The 15,233-nt window shown below is 35.0% G+C and overlaps 2 protein-coding genes across 2 annotated transcripts; one reads left to right on the top strand and one right to left on the bottom strand.

Moving 5' to 3' along the window:
• Positions 1 to 34: 34 nt before the first annotated feature.
• Positions 35 to 4,698, top strand: LOC125866804 (probable sugar phosphate/phosphate translocator At3g11320). The gene is made up of 4 exons (XM_049547156.1): positions 35 to 946; positions 2,160 to 2,263; positions 2,391 to 2,619; positions 4,187 to 4,698. Exons 1-4 carry the CDS (start codon positions 497 to 499, stop codon positions 4,331 to 4,333), a joined length of 930 nt encoding a protein of 309 aa, XP_049403113.1. The 5' UTR covers positions 35 to 496; the 3' UTR covers positions 4,334 to 4,698.
• Positions 4,699 to 11,010: 6,312 nt separating this feature from the next.
• LOC125866809 (LIM domain-containing protein WLIM2b-like) lies at positions 11,011 to 15,087 on the bottom strand. The gene is made up of 6 exons (XM_049547163.1): positions 14,897 to 15,087; positions 14,505 to 14,692; positions 13,097 to 13,196; positions 12,973 to 13,007; positions 12,759 to 12,848; positions 11,011 to 11,444 (listed from the first exon to the last, which is right to left on the bottom strand). Exons 2-6 carry the CDS (start codon positions 14,637 to 14,639, stop codon positions 11,235 to 11,237), a joined length of 570 nt encoding a protein of 189 aa, XP_049403120.1. The 5' UTR covers positions 14,640 to 14,692; positions 14,897 to 15,087; the 3' UTR covers positions 11,011 to 11,234.
• Between the last annotated feature and the right edge of the window lie 146 nt (positions 15,088 to 15,233).

Raw genomic sequence — 15,233 nt, forward strand, 5'->3', positions numbered from 1 at the left:
AAACACTTTCTTTCTCCCACGCGTTTACCCCCGACCCCCACCCTTTCTCTCTGCAAATTCGTCGGTCGTCTTTCTCAAACTCCATTTTTCATTCCTCAAAAACCTCTCTCTTTATCTTTCTATATTTGCTCCAAAAAGTTTTCCAATTATTTTTTATAGTTTTGTTTGTTCAGTACAAGTAAAAGTTGCTGCAAATTTACTCTTTTTTTTAAAAAAAAAAATTTGGTGTTGAATTGAATTGATTGTTGCTGAAGAAATTGAATCAGATCCAATTAATGGTTTCAAAATTACTTCTTGTTTTCTCTTTTTCTACTCCTAGAAGATCCATTCTCCTTTCTCCTTCATAATATTTCTATTTTTTTTTTTACTTTATTACTCGAAATTCTTGATTTTTGATTTTTGGTTTTGGGTGTATTTGGTTCTATAGAGTTTTTCCTTTGTGGGTTTTGTTGTTTGTGAGATTTAGGGTTGTGGGTATTGATTAGATCAGTTTATAATGTCGGCAATGAAGAGTTCAGGTCAATTCTTTACAATTGGGCTAGTAACAGCTTGGTATTCATCAAATATTGGGGTTTTGTTACTGAACAAGTATTTGTTAAGCAATTATGGGTTTAAATACCCAATTTTTCTTACTATGTGTCATATGACTGCTTGTTCTTTACTGAGTTATATTGCTATTGCTTGGATGAAAATGGTACCAATGCAGACTATAAGATCTAGGGTTCAGTTTATGAAGATCTCTGCTTTGAGTCTTATTTTTTGTACATCTGTTGTTAGTGGCAATATCTCACTTAGGTATTTGCCAGTATCTTTTAATCAGGCTATAGGTGCTACTACACCTTTCTTTACTGCTGTATTTGCTTACTTGATGACATTCAAGAGGGAGGCATGGTTGACTTATGTCACTCTAATTCCTGTTGTCACCGGGGTTGTCATCGCCAGTGGGGTATGCCCTTTTTATATTTCGTTAAATTTGTAGTTGAATTGTGGTTATTGTCTAATGATAATGATATTTCATTGAAATTATAGTTGTATTGTGGTACTATGTCTAATGCTTTTGATCTGTTTTTGGTTAGTTTAATCAACTAGGCTTTAAATTTGTGATCTTTTAATATAATCGTCTGAAACTTTGGGAATCATAGTGGTGATTTGTCCTAGTGGTCAATGTTGCTGGTTCAAATTCTAGTAGAGACAAAAGAGTACTAGGTGGTTTTTTTCCATCTGTCCTGGTGGACAGAGTTACCCCGTAGATGTTGCTTGTGGGAGATATTTCTTGTAATTAGTCAAGGTGTGTGAAAGCTGATCTAGACACCACGGTCATAAAAATAAATAAATCATAGTGGTGATTTGGCTGCATGCACCAGCTTGTTAGCTCAATAGAGTGGTTATAAAAAAAAATCATAGTGTGATTCGGCTGCATGCACCAGCTTCTTAGCTCAATAGAGTGGTTATCAAAAAAAATCATAGTGGTGATTTGGCTGCATACCACCAGCTTCTTAGCTCAATAAAGTCAGGCTATTTATTCAGTGGGGCTTCAGTATATTTGGAATGTGGCAAAAGGAAAATCTTCTGATCTAGGCTTATAACAAGGACTGCATTAATATTCTACATGACCAAGTTTATGAGCATTTTTGTTTTAGTGGTCTAATATGTGGAAGAAAATCTATCATGTCTACTTTAGAAACTAATATAGTTTCTATTGCAATTTGTTTTCCTTCTCGTTGTTTGTTTCCTTCTTTCTTTTAGGGAGTCGAGGGGTGGGATTGGTAGAATATACAAGAGTGGGGGATCTTTGTGTTAGCTGTGAAGAAATACCACGAACCCTCCTAGTTATTTCATGCTCAAGGGTGTAATACTGTTTGTAGAACTGGTCCTTCTATGTATTGTTAACATAATATGGTTAGGTAACTATTGTTATGATGAATGAATCTGCTAAAAGAGAGTGATTAGTAATTATTTCCTTGTTATATGATTGAGAGCAAGTTCTTTCTTCAGATTATAGGTTTAATAGTAGCACAATGTTTAGGGTGTGAAGGAAGTACCTTCTGAGGGCTTGCATCGATATTCTATATGACTAAATTGTAGCAGATTCATTTTATTTGCACAATGCTGATGGAGAAATTTATTTGTGTCTGATTCATTTCCATATATCCTCTCAGGGTGAACCAAGTTTTCATCTATTTGGATTCATAATTTGTATTGGTGCAACAGCTGCAAGAGCACTCAAGTCAGTGCTACAGGGGATTTTGCTGTCTTCTGAAGGGTAATTACCGCACATATAAATATGTACTTTACATACTAGTGAATCCGTAGCCTAGTTTTGTGCTTTTTGATGTGAACATATTGGGCCTAGGATATATGAATGCTGAAATGTTTCTTTTTGAATAAAGGGAGAAGCTGAATTCCATGAACCTTCTACTCTATATGGCTCCCATAGCAGTTGTATTTCTGTTACCGGCAACACTTCTGATGGAAGAAAATGTAGTTGGCATCACATTGGCACTTGCAAGAGATGATAGTCGAATCATCTGGCTTTTGCTATTCAATTCTGCGCTGGCATATTTTGTAAATCTGACCAACTTTCTGGTGACAAAACACACCAGTGCCCTGACTCTTCAGGTATTCCTCCTCATTTACTAGTCAGATTTCTTTTTATATGAATTAGTCTTTAGTTTTGTCACTTGTCAGAAAAGATTGAGTGTTGCTCTTTGAATTCATAGATCATTGCTGCAATCTGATGAAGAAATTATGTTGAATGTTGTGACCTTTGATCTATGAATTTCATGATAACTCCACAAATTATGCGTGGACTGGGGACCTACTTATTCAAAAAAATTCTCTCTTTCTTTGCTTCATCAAATATAGCTAGGTTTAGTTTGATCATATTATTTTCGGGGAGGCACTTTCATAGTTTCGTTGTCTTTCTTGCTCTTGAGATTCTAACTTCTGATAAACATAAAAATATCGAATTCCGTATTCTTGGATAGTTCTGTACCCCTAGTGAACAGTCTGCACGGAGGTTCGATGTTTTCATTTATGATTTCTTTTTTATGTTTACTTTTTCTTTCTGACATTTAGTTACCAAGAGTTTGTTATTTAAAACATTTGGATTCCATTTCTATGCTGTTTTATATTTATTGTTGCAGACTTTTATGTGCAAACGCTGTTTTTAATTGAATCAAACTTTGGAAAATTATACAAAAGCACAAGCAAAGGATAAAGATTATAGGGGTTGTGCTGGCCTGATGGGCACCCACTTGAAGTTTGGACAGAATTAGGAGTACTCAAGCACAGTCCCTTGTAGGGAATTTTTACTTCCCATGTTACACCCGTTAATGGAGATAAAACTTTTCATTTCAGAATGTTCCTGTGTTTACTTCTTCTTTTTTTTTTTTTTTAAAAAAAGTTTTCACTTCGAGACTCATCCTCTTTAGAGTTCGGTGGGGATTGTCGTGTAATGAACCACGAAGAAGAGTTACATGTAGGTCATAGATCCCTGTAATTAGCACAGAAGTGAAATGGTTCGTTTTTGTAGAGTTTGGAAATATTTTGTAAACGATAATCCAATTGTTTATATATGAATCACAACATAGCAAAACTATAGTAAAATAATTCATGAGTTGTCCCGAACTAGCATTAAGCAAAGGAAAGAGTTGAAAATGTTGTTGTTTCATGCTTTGGGGAACATAAATTACAGTATTATTTGATGAAACAGGAGAAGTTGAACCATGTAAGTTTTGTAGTTATACAAAAGGTGCTAGAACTTTGTGTTTAAGGAAAGTGGAAGCTAATTTGAAGCAAATTCATTTAAATTCTGGAAATGAAGATTTTACCATTTGAGTAAAGGTGCCAGGTATTTTGATGGACTAGATAGGATACTGACTAAATTAAAATTGGGATAGAGAGAGGGCAATACGAGATAATTGGTTTCATTTTTACAAGAGATCTTCATTTTTACACGAGATCTGGAAAAATCATTTTCTTGTATTCATTTTATAAGAGGGCAAGAGATCTTGATTTCTCGGTAATACCTGGATGGTCTATAGTTATATCTTTCCCTTCAGTTACTGTGTTCCGTGATTCTCTGCATTTACCTTTTTCTTTTTGGCCAAGGAGGAATGTACCTTTTTTTTAATCTCTTCTATAGATTATTTGCGCTTATAACAAAAATTGCTTGCACTTACAGGTCCTGGGAAACGCAAAAGGAGCTGTAGCTGTAGTCATCTCAATCTTAATATTTAGAAACCCGGTGTCAGTTACAGGGATGCTGGGCTATGCACTTACAGTTTTTGGAGTCATACTCTATAGTGAAGCGAAGAAACGTAGTAAATGAGCATTGAAAATTTTCCACTTGCGACTTCTGAAATTAATTGTTTGTTCAAGAAATGATTCACTTTCACGAGGCAAGTCGCGGATCATGCTCTTGCATTTGGTGCCACAAATTTTCTCCTCAAATTTGTATCTTTTGCCCTGAAAAACCTGTGAAACAGGCTTTCATCTGTAACAGCCAAGAGAACAGGAATAGGCTGAATAGCAAGTCTTAAGAAGTGACTTGATTTGTCTATCTTTTTGTCTTTTATTCTTTCAGAAATATTGTAAAATTGAGACTACACACAATATGTCACTATATAGTTGTCAAATTGATTTATTAATGAAAAAGGATCTCAATATTAGAAATTTATAAATGGCTTCTTTTGTGGAGGAAAATATTTATCATTCAATGATTGACTTGTAAAGGATCCAAATATGAAATGGTCCATTGCTGGTTTTCTGCGTAGTGAAGAGTTTGTGTCTCAGCCCGTTTTAATTTATATGACATAGTTTGATTGGTATGGTGAACACTTAGGTATGTCATAACACCTTGTTTACGAGGAAAATGGTGCAATTGAACTTGTACGAGGTCAAGGACACACGTCTTAGCATAAATCGTTTGCATTGGAGGACGATATAGTAAATGAATTTAATAAGACAAATTTAATGTGAAATGGAAAGCTTTTTTTGCTCAAGAATAAAAGTGTGTTGTTACAGTATTCCCTGGAGTCAAGTGTCTCACCATTGTGTTTTAAGTACTATTTATATATAGGTTACAAATGTGATATATATCAATCAATAGAAAAGTCCCACTTTAAGTCCTAAAGTGCAGTGATCAATAATTGTTATCAACATGGAGATGTGTGGTATCAACCAATATTCCTCTCTAATGATCTTGGAATAAAAAATGTGGGATTATTTTATCTGACATTTGATTATGAGTATTAATTAGTTCCGTAAACTAGTTTAGACTAAAATAGTGGAACTAATTATTTCAGGATTTTCGAATGATTTTTTTGCCAAATCTTTATGCAATCCTCTGTAAGGAGTTGGGATGTAGTACGTGAAGTCTCACCATTTTTTGCATGTATTTTTGGATATTTAGGAGCTATTTTATAGGAATTAGGCGATTTTCTTAGTTTTTCCGGTCTATTAGCCCATGAATATTTTGGTGATGTTGCTTCCGAACAATTTCTTACAAAACTTTTACGAAACACTCTGTAGGGAGTCGGGGGAGCATTACGTGAAGCCTCATCATTTTTTGCACATATTTTGGGCATTGAGGAGTCATTGCCGGAATTAGGCGATTTTCTCAGTTTTTCATGTGTGTTAGCCCATGAATATTTTGTTGATATGTCACCCGAACAATATTTTTATAAAACCTTTACAGAACCCTTCGTAGGGAGTTGGAAAGCAGCATGTGAAGCCTCACAATTTTTTGCACATATTTTGTGCATTTAAGATCAATTTTAAAGATTTAAGTGATTTTCTGAGTTTTACATGTGTGTTATCCCATGAATATTTTGGTGATATGATTTCTAGACGATTTTTTGTAAAACCCTTACGGAACCCTTCATTGGGAGTTAGGGGAGAAGTGCATGAAGCCTCAACATTTTTTGCTTGTATTTAGCTCATTTTGGAGCCATTTTACTGGAATTATGCGATTTTCTCAAGTTTATGTATGTGTCAAACCATGAATATTTTGGAGATTTGGCTTCGAAACGATTTTTTTTGTAAAACCTTAAGGAACCCTCCATAATGAATTGAGGGAGCAGTAAGTTAGACCTCACTATTTTTTGCACGTATTTCTGACATTTAAGAGCCATTTAACAAGAATTAAGCGGTTTTTTCAATTTTTCATATTTGTTAACCCATGAATATTTTAGTGATATGACTTCTAGACAATTGTTTTTGCAGAACCTTCAGTAGGGAGTTGGGGAGTAAATACGTGAAGCCTCACTATTTTTTGCACATATTTATTGCAATTATGAGCCATTTTGCAGGAATTAGATGATTTTCTCACTTTTCGTTTTTGTTAGCCATTGATATTTTAGTGAGAATTGGGGGAGCATTATGTATAGTTCCTTCTAAAATGGCCAAATGATCCCTCAATCTATTAGCTAATTCTCAACTACACACCTAAATTTTACGGGGGTCCTATTACCCCCCATGAACCTTTTATTTTTGATATTCTATAACCCTTAAGCGCTCAACTTTTGTCATTACCAAATATACACATATACTTGTATACACGCGCTAGGTGGGTCCACTTTCTTCAATTTTACTTTCCTATTTATTTCAGATGCAGTAGACCCCACTTTTTATTTAACTTATTCTTTTAATTAGGTTAAAATTCTCAATTCCAAACATAACCAACAACATGTCTACTCTTCAATTGAATATCAACATTTCTTCTTCTTCTTCTACATTATTCTTAGCAAGTAATGCAAGTCACAGTGATCCAAGAATTGTTCTTTTCAAGATTACTTGCTCCGCCACCCAGATAATTTTAACAATGTCATTTATCATGTGATGTAATCTTCTAATAAATAAATAAATCGATCTTTAAATGAAAAAATGAATCATGTAAATTGGTATTAGCCCATTGATAGAAATTGTGCGGCTTTCTGATTTTTCGTGTATAATGTCCATGGATCGCCTTGGACAACCCAAAATTTTTTATAAAAAAACTTTATGAGAACCTCCGTAATGAGTTGGGAAAACATTATGTGTAGTCCTGCCATTTTAAGGCATATTTTAGCATTTACCAGCCAACTTTTAGGAATTACACATCTTTCTTGGATTTTCGTGTGTATTAGCCCATTGATATAAAGCATCGAAACACCCAAAAAAAATTCTGAAAAAACCTTATGAGGACCTAAGTAATGAGTTGGGGAAGCATTACGTACAGTCCCACAAATATTTTCGCATTTACGAGCCAATATTTAGAAATTACGCGATTTTCTTGGTTTTTTGTGCATATTAGCACATGGATCTGGCGCCTCGGAGCACCTAATTTATTTTTTTTCTGAAAAAGTTTATGAGGACCTCCATGATGAGTTAGGAAAACATTACGTATAGTTTCATTGTTGTTTGCATATTTTCGCATTTGCAAGCCAACTTTCAGGATTTGCACAAATTTCTTGATTTTTCGTGTATTAGCCCATGGATCTGGCTCCTCAAAGTACCCAAAAAAATTCTTAAAAAATATTATGAGGACCTTCGTAATGAGTTGGGGAAGCATACATACAATCCCATTGTTTTCCAAACATATTTTTACATTTACAAACCAACTTTAGTAATCACGCGACTTTCTTTATTTTTCGTGTATATTAGCCCACGGATCTGGCGCCTCGTAACATTCAAAAATAATCTGAAAAAACTTTATGCGGACCTTTGTAACGAGTAGGAGAAGCATTACGTACAGTCCCACCATTTTTTCATGCATATTTTAACATTTATGAGTTAACTTTTAAGAATTACGCGACTATCTTGATTTACATATGTATGAGCCCATTGATTTGGCGCCTCAAACACCCAAAAATGTTTTCTAAGAACCTCCATAATGGGTTAGGGAAACATTACATACAGTTCTATCAATATTTTTTCAGGCATATTTTTGCATATTTGAGCCAACTTTTAGAAATTATGCGACTTTCTTAGTTTTTCCTGTATATTATCCCATGGATCTGGTGCCTTAGAGCACCCAAAATTTTTTGCTGAAAAAACTTTATGAGGACCTCTATAATGAGTTGGGGAAACATTGCATATGGTCCCACCATTTTTCGAGGCATATTTTAGAATTTACGAGCCAATTTTTAGGAATTTACGCGACTTCCTTGGTTTACATGTGTATTAACCCATGGGTTTGGCGCCTCGCAGCACCCAAACAATTTTATGAAGACCTCCATAATGAGTAGGGAAGCATTACGTACAGTCCTATAGTTTTTTCAGGCATAATTTTACATTTATGAGCCAACTTTTAGGAATTACACGACTTTCTTTGTTTTTCGTATTTATTAGCCCATGAATTTGGCGCCTCGGAGCACCTAATTTTTTTAATGAAAAACCTCTATGAGGACATCTGTAATGAGTTTGGAAAACATTACGTACATTCCCACCATTTTTGAGGCATTTTTCATATTTATGAGCCAACTTTTAGAAATAACGCGACTTTCCTGATTTTTCGGGTGTATTAGCTCATTCATCTGGTGCCTCAGAGCACCTAAAATTTATTTTCTTAAAGACTTTATGAGGACCTCTGTAATAAGTTTGGTAAGCATTACGTACAGTCCCATCATTTTTTTCAGGCATATTTTCGCATTTATGAGCCAACTTTTAGTAATTATACGACTTTGTTTGTTTTTCATGTGTATTATCCCATGGATCTGGTGCCTCGAAGTACCCAAAAAAATTCTGAAAAAACTTAATGAGGACTCCTGTAGTGAGTTGAGAAAGCATTACGTACAGTCCCATCATTTTTTCCAGGCATATTTTCGCATTTATGAGCCAACTTTTAGGAATTACCTGACTTTCTTGGTTTTTTGTGTGTATGACTTGGATCTGGCATCACGGAGCTCCTCAAAACTTTTTTTAAAAAAACTTTATTAGGACCTCCGTAATGAGTTGAGGAATCCATTATGTACAGTCCCACCATTTTTTTCATGCATTTTTTCGCATTTACGAGTCAACTTTTAGGAATAACGCGACTTTCTTGGGTTTTCGTGTGTATTAGTCCATGGATCTGGCTCCTCGAAGCACCCAAAATATTTTTCTGAAAAGGACTTTCGTAATGAGTTGGGGAAGCATTACGTATAGTCCCACCATTTTTCAGACGTATTTTCGCATTTACGAGCCAACTTTTAAAAATTACGCGTTTTTTCTGTGTTTTTCATGTGTGTAATAGTATATGGATCTTGCGCCTCGAAATATTCAAAAAAAAATTCTGAAAAAATTTTCTGAGGACCTTTGTAATGAGTTGGGGTAGCATTACGTACAGTCCCATCAATTTTTTCAAGCATATTTTCGCATTTATGAGCCAACTTTTAAAAATTCGGTGACTTACTTAGTTTTTCAGGAGTTGAAGAAGAGTGCATGAAGCCTCACCATTTTTTGCTCAAATTTTTGGCATTAAGTAGCTATTTTATAGGAATTAGATGATTTTCTTAGTTTTTCTTGTGTGCTAGCCCATAAATATTTCGGTGAGATAAGACTTTCGAACTATAATTTTTTTAAAACCTTCACGAAGCCTATCGTAGGGAGTTGGGGGAGCAGTATGTGAAGCCTCACTTTTTTTGTACATATTTAGATATTGAGGAACCATTTTACCGAAATTAGGTGATTTTCTCAATTTTTCGTGTGTGTTAACCCATGAATATTAAGGTGATTTGACTTATAGATGATTTTTTTGCAAAACCTTCACGGAACCCTCCGTTGAGAGTTGGAGGAGCACTACATGAAGCCTCACTATTTTTTGCACATATGTTTGGCAATTAGGAACCATTTTACATTAATTAGGAAAAAATTTCAATTTTTCGTTATTTTACATCAAAATACCCATGAATATTTTAGTGATATGGCTTCGAGACGATTTTTTTTTACAAAACCTTTACTAAACCCTCCGTAGAGATTTGGGGGAGCAATACGTAAAGTATCACCTTTTTTTTGCACATATGAGCTATTTTACAAAAATTATGCAATTTTCTCAATTTCTTATATGTTAGCCCGTGAATATTTTGATGATATAGCTTCCGAACAATTTTTGCAATCTGGCCATCCCATCCTACAACTCCTCAAAGTACAATGGAAACACAAAATCTTGTGCGTTCAAGTCCGCTTCAAGGCATACTATTGAAAATGCTCAGTCTAATAAACGAACTCAGATTGAATTGGTATATCAATACTAATTCGATCCTAGCTCTTGAAATTGGAATAAATTCACTAGAGGATCGCGAAATCTTGTTGATCTTCTCAATGGGAGTCCACTTTAAAATCTTTCGCGATGCAAGTGCTCTTTGGGTATATGCTTCAACAAGAATCACATAAGAGGTAAATTATAGACCTTTAGTAAAATGTCCACCCATAATCCAGCTAACAAAATACATTACATAGACCAGGAAGTTGGCAAATGCACTAAATTTGTAACAATTCATGAACTTCCATGAGCAGTAACAATGTGCACCATCTTGCTGCTTTTCTTCCTTTCTTCTGAATTTTATTTCCTTGAACTTGGAGAGGAGAATGTCAAACCTGTTGACAATTATATCAATAAATGTCAGAGAGGAGAGGAGTGTTGGACTGAATTGGTCGCGACACCCTTTTTGACACCACTGGGAGGATGTGTGTACTTACCTAAAGTCGTAACAGAACAAGGTTCTTTTGCTGGTGGTAAAAGTTACCCCTTGAGTTGAAAAATACCAAGATTGAACTCTAATAGTACACCACCAAGGGATGGTAGAATAGGTGTGATCCTTCTACCCTTAAATAGAAGTCTTTGATTCGAGCCTTCTTGGTAGTTGGTTTACCAAGTCAAATCCGGATTAGTTGAGTTAGTTGGTTTTGGTTTCAGATACAGGATACCAAAACCAACTATTTATTACTAATCAGCCTATTAGAATCTAATAATTGAAAAGTGCATGTCAACAAAGATAAGGAACAGCATGAGAGGACAATCATGTAACAACACTCATAAGAACTGCACACAACTTTCCCGCCAAAAGTCATGATAAAACAGCAGGAACATTTAACATCCGAAAGTTAAAAGGAACAACAACAACAACGAAAGGATAAGTTTTCACAGTTGTGGAAATCAGATCACACATTAAACCAAAATGGCACACCAATTGGAGCTATACGGAAAAGAAGAAGAAAACAAATATTAAAAGACCAAGCTCCCTGGATAAAATAGTTGACGGAGATACAGTTTAAGAATCTGGAACAGTTGCTGCTGGACGCTTCATTGAAGCAGACTTGATTAAATGATTGTAGCTGCCTTTCTCCTTGAAAAGCTGTGAAAAATGAGGTTTGCAGTACAAAATCCCATCGAGGGCAGCATAATTCGAAGGATTTAAAGAGCACCCACCATGAGAACACTTGAAACACGACTTGTGATAACTTTGGTTCTCCACTGTCACCTGAAAAAAATGGTCAATCAACTTAGATGTATGTCAAGAAATTGAAGTGTTGCAGAAGTAAGGCCTGCGGTTGAAAACTACTCCAGTTTCGGAGTTCTGAAAAATAAATGGTCCAGAAGGCACCCTTCAAAGTTCATACTTGCATCTCAAAAAGATAAAGACATTAACAATTTGTAGTCAATGGAACAGGGACAAATGTTGTCAACAATTTAAATGATGAAATGAACTCAAAGCTCAAAAATTCTGGAATATAAACAAGTCAATGTATATGTAGTTCAATTTTGAAAAGCTTCAACATTCGGAGATGGCTACACATTTAGATATAAAGATAAGCACATAGGTTAACAATAATCAGATCAACAAACTTCCTAAAATAAGCATATAGAAGGTTCAAATGACTCTTCCTTTTTTTTTTATTTTGGAATTCTTACCTAGCACACAGTTGACTTTACCTAATAAAGGTCAAGTTCTTTACTACCTTACAACTCAAAAGTGGAAAAGTTCACTGGTGTGAGGCTGCTGAGAAGATGGGGTAGCACACACAACTTGCCTAATAGTTTCGAGTTAGTATTCAGTGGGATGTCTAATGAGGAAGTAGAATAGAGTGGTGCACTGGATGACATCCTTCCTTCAAAGAACTACTAATGATTATGCTGTGAGCTAATAAGCTCAAATTTTAGGAAACTCAGTTCATCTATGCTTAAGTTAAATTTCTCTAAGTCTTAAGAGGATAGACAACACATTTGCTGTCACTACCACGAACTCATGATACTGGTATTTCTGACATTGTTCTATTCTATATTTATTTTAAAAGAATACGGACACATCACAACATTTGTCAACCATGCAAACTTCAACCACTCTAAATATCTTTTAGCTACCATCCATTTCCATTTGGTCATTATATTATTATCCATCATCCTGCAGCAACATAGCATGTTCCAATTGAAAGAGAGATTCTCCGACTTTGAAACCTGGTTTGTATATTTACATTTGACAAAAGATGAACCTGTTTTCTTGTGCCACTAGAAAATGATTGAAATTATAATAGTGCATAATGTTAGAACAGAAATCAACCTTGAAGCCATCTCTTGTGGATGAAAGAGATGAAACTTTTTGACACTCAAGACTAACTCCAGAAACAAAAAAGTTATTATTGAAATGAGCACTCCCACCCCTGACCCCTCAAACACCAAACACTCTTCCCCGGAAAAGGTTCACAATGTGGACCAAAGCCAACTAAAGGATAACACAATTTATCCCTCAATAAAGACATCATAACAGGGTGAAATTTTGAGAATTTGATATCTATACCTTCTCAAGTGGATAAGCCGTTTTACCGCAGGTGGCACATTTTTCCTGTGTCCCAGAAAACATGCCGGCAGCTTTGCTTGGAGATTTTGTCTGTGTGGCGAAAGCAAGAGAAGAAAGTATAAGAGGCACAACATTGCATCAGATCTAAGAAAATACACTGTTCTTCTCTTTCAGTATGTTAATCTTAGGTATCAAAAGTTGCAAAGATAGTTACCAGCATTGGAGTTAACTTCTCAGCTGACTTCACAGCTAACACAAGTAAAATGCATTTTCATATTAGATAAAGTATTATGGTCTTTAATGTTGAATAAAGGATTAAGCAAGAAATAAACACTTACGGGATTGAAAGTTCTTGTTGAAGTTGCCAGACTCCTTGTAGAGCTGCTCAAAATGAGGCTTGCAATACAGAACACCTTCCATTGAGGAGTAACTGCTCAACTAAGAAAAGATCACATAAACATATAACATCAGTCAGTATGCATGAAAAGTTGAAAACACTATAATCTTTTCATATTGGAACTCTACATAACTACATACACCAACGGCAGCCACATGTAGTCAAGGGGTGTCAATTGACATCCCTTTGTCGGAAAATTACACTATGTAGCTAGGTAAATTTTTTTTTTTATGTACATATAGTATACATTGACTCCCCTTTGCTTCTTCGTGAGTTTACTCATTCACACTTTAACACCCCTTGATAAAAATTCTCTCTCCGCCACTGACTTACACTAAGACAATTATTCTAATGATTGAGCCAATAGCAACTCAAATTACAACTCCTATTGCATCATGCTCCAACATCAGGATTCAGGATAATGGAAGTTTACCCTTTTATCATTTTTCCAACTCAGATCAAGAAAAAATCTAGGATGAAAAATTGTAATCTATTATCAGTTAAGGTTTGCTCCACACTTAGAGTCAAGATTTTGAATCTTTGCATCTGCCAGGGGTGGAGCTAGAATATAGCTTACGGTTCCATGAATCTAGTAGCTTTGGACTTTGGTCAAAACCTGTATGTCTTAAAAATCCATTGAATATGCACAAATTATTAATTTTGAATCCGGCAACTTAAAAGAACTATAATAGAATCTTGACCCCATAAGCTTCAAATCTTGGCTCAACCTCTAGCTTCTACCTCCACACATTAAGAAAACCCCAGTAATCTATGGTGCTCTCTCGGCAAAAATCAAGTCTTAACCAATCAACTACGACTTAATCCCAAACAAGTTTAGCTCAATTGTATCAATCATCTACATCCATTCTACTTTATTCATGCAAGAAAGAAACACTATGCAATAAAAACATAGCAAGAAGATTATAATGTGCAAAACTTTAAGTAGGATTAAAAATTGCAATCTATCAGTTAGGGGTTTGCTCCACATTTTAAGTCAAAAGTTTGAATCTTTGCTTCAGTGGAGCTAGAGAATAGCTTATGGTTCCATGAATCCAGTAGCTTTGGTCAAAACCTGTATTTTATCTTAAAAAATCCATTGAAGATGCGCAAATTATTAATTTAGAATCCACAACTTAAAAGAGCTAGAATCCCAGCCCCATAAACTTCAAATCCTCGCTCCACCTCTAGCTCACCGAGAAATCTATGGTCCTCTCAACAAAAAATCAAGTTTTAATCAATCAACTACGACTCAATCACAAGTTGAGCTCAATTCTATCAATCATCTACATCCATTCTACAATAAAAACATAGCAATAAGATTATAACGTGCAAAACTTTAAGTAAATTACCTTGAGAGTTCCTTTACAATGGGTACATTTGAAACAAGATTTGTGATAACTAATCCCATCAGCTGACAAAAGCTCAACTGGGTAAACAGTCTTTTCACAAGCCTTGCATTTCTGTTGAGTCCCTGTAAACGACATGACTTCAACACAACAAAAATAATCCTAGATCTGATCCTCCAACCTCTTTGACTCTACAAAAAAAAATCAATCAAATCACACTATTTCTCATATACCATAAACAACTAATTACAAAAATCAATACAAAATTTAAGCAAAAGCTACTAAGTTCACGTAAAACTATAGATCTGCATCTGCGTAAAAATTACGCAGACACAGATCTATACTATGAAAAAGTAAACAACAAAAACATTTTTAATAGGTCAAATGGTGCATACATTGGAAGATCAAAAAAATTGCTGCAAGTTGTTGATTATGTGTGAATTGCAAGTTTGTGATGCGGCGAGCGTTAATGGCGGATGAAGAGAATGTTTTATCTGGAAGAATGAGCCAAAGAGAGAATGATGAATGGGAGAAAAAAGAAGAGGAAAAAGCAGAGAGAAGGGGCCAGAAATATCTTAGTTTATTTTGAAGATGTAATTGGCTGACTATATATCATGAAATGTAATGGACAACATGTAGACTTGTATTAGACTTGACATAATATAAATCTTTTGTTTTGTCAACTAATCTCGAGTTCGCGTAAATTTTGGGAGTAGATTTTGAAAATTTATA

This window comes from Solanum stenotomum, chromosome 6, assembly GCF_019186545.1.
Source record: "Solanum stenotomum isolate F172 chromosome 6, ASM1918654v1, whole genome shotgun sequence".
Lineage (NCBI taxonomy): Eukaryota > Viridiplantae > Streptophyta > Magnoliopsida > Solanales > Solanaceae > Solanum > Solanum stenotomum.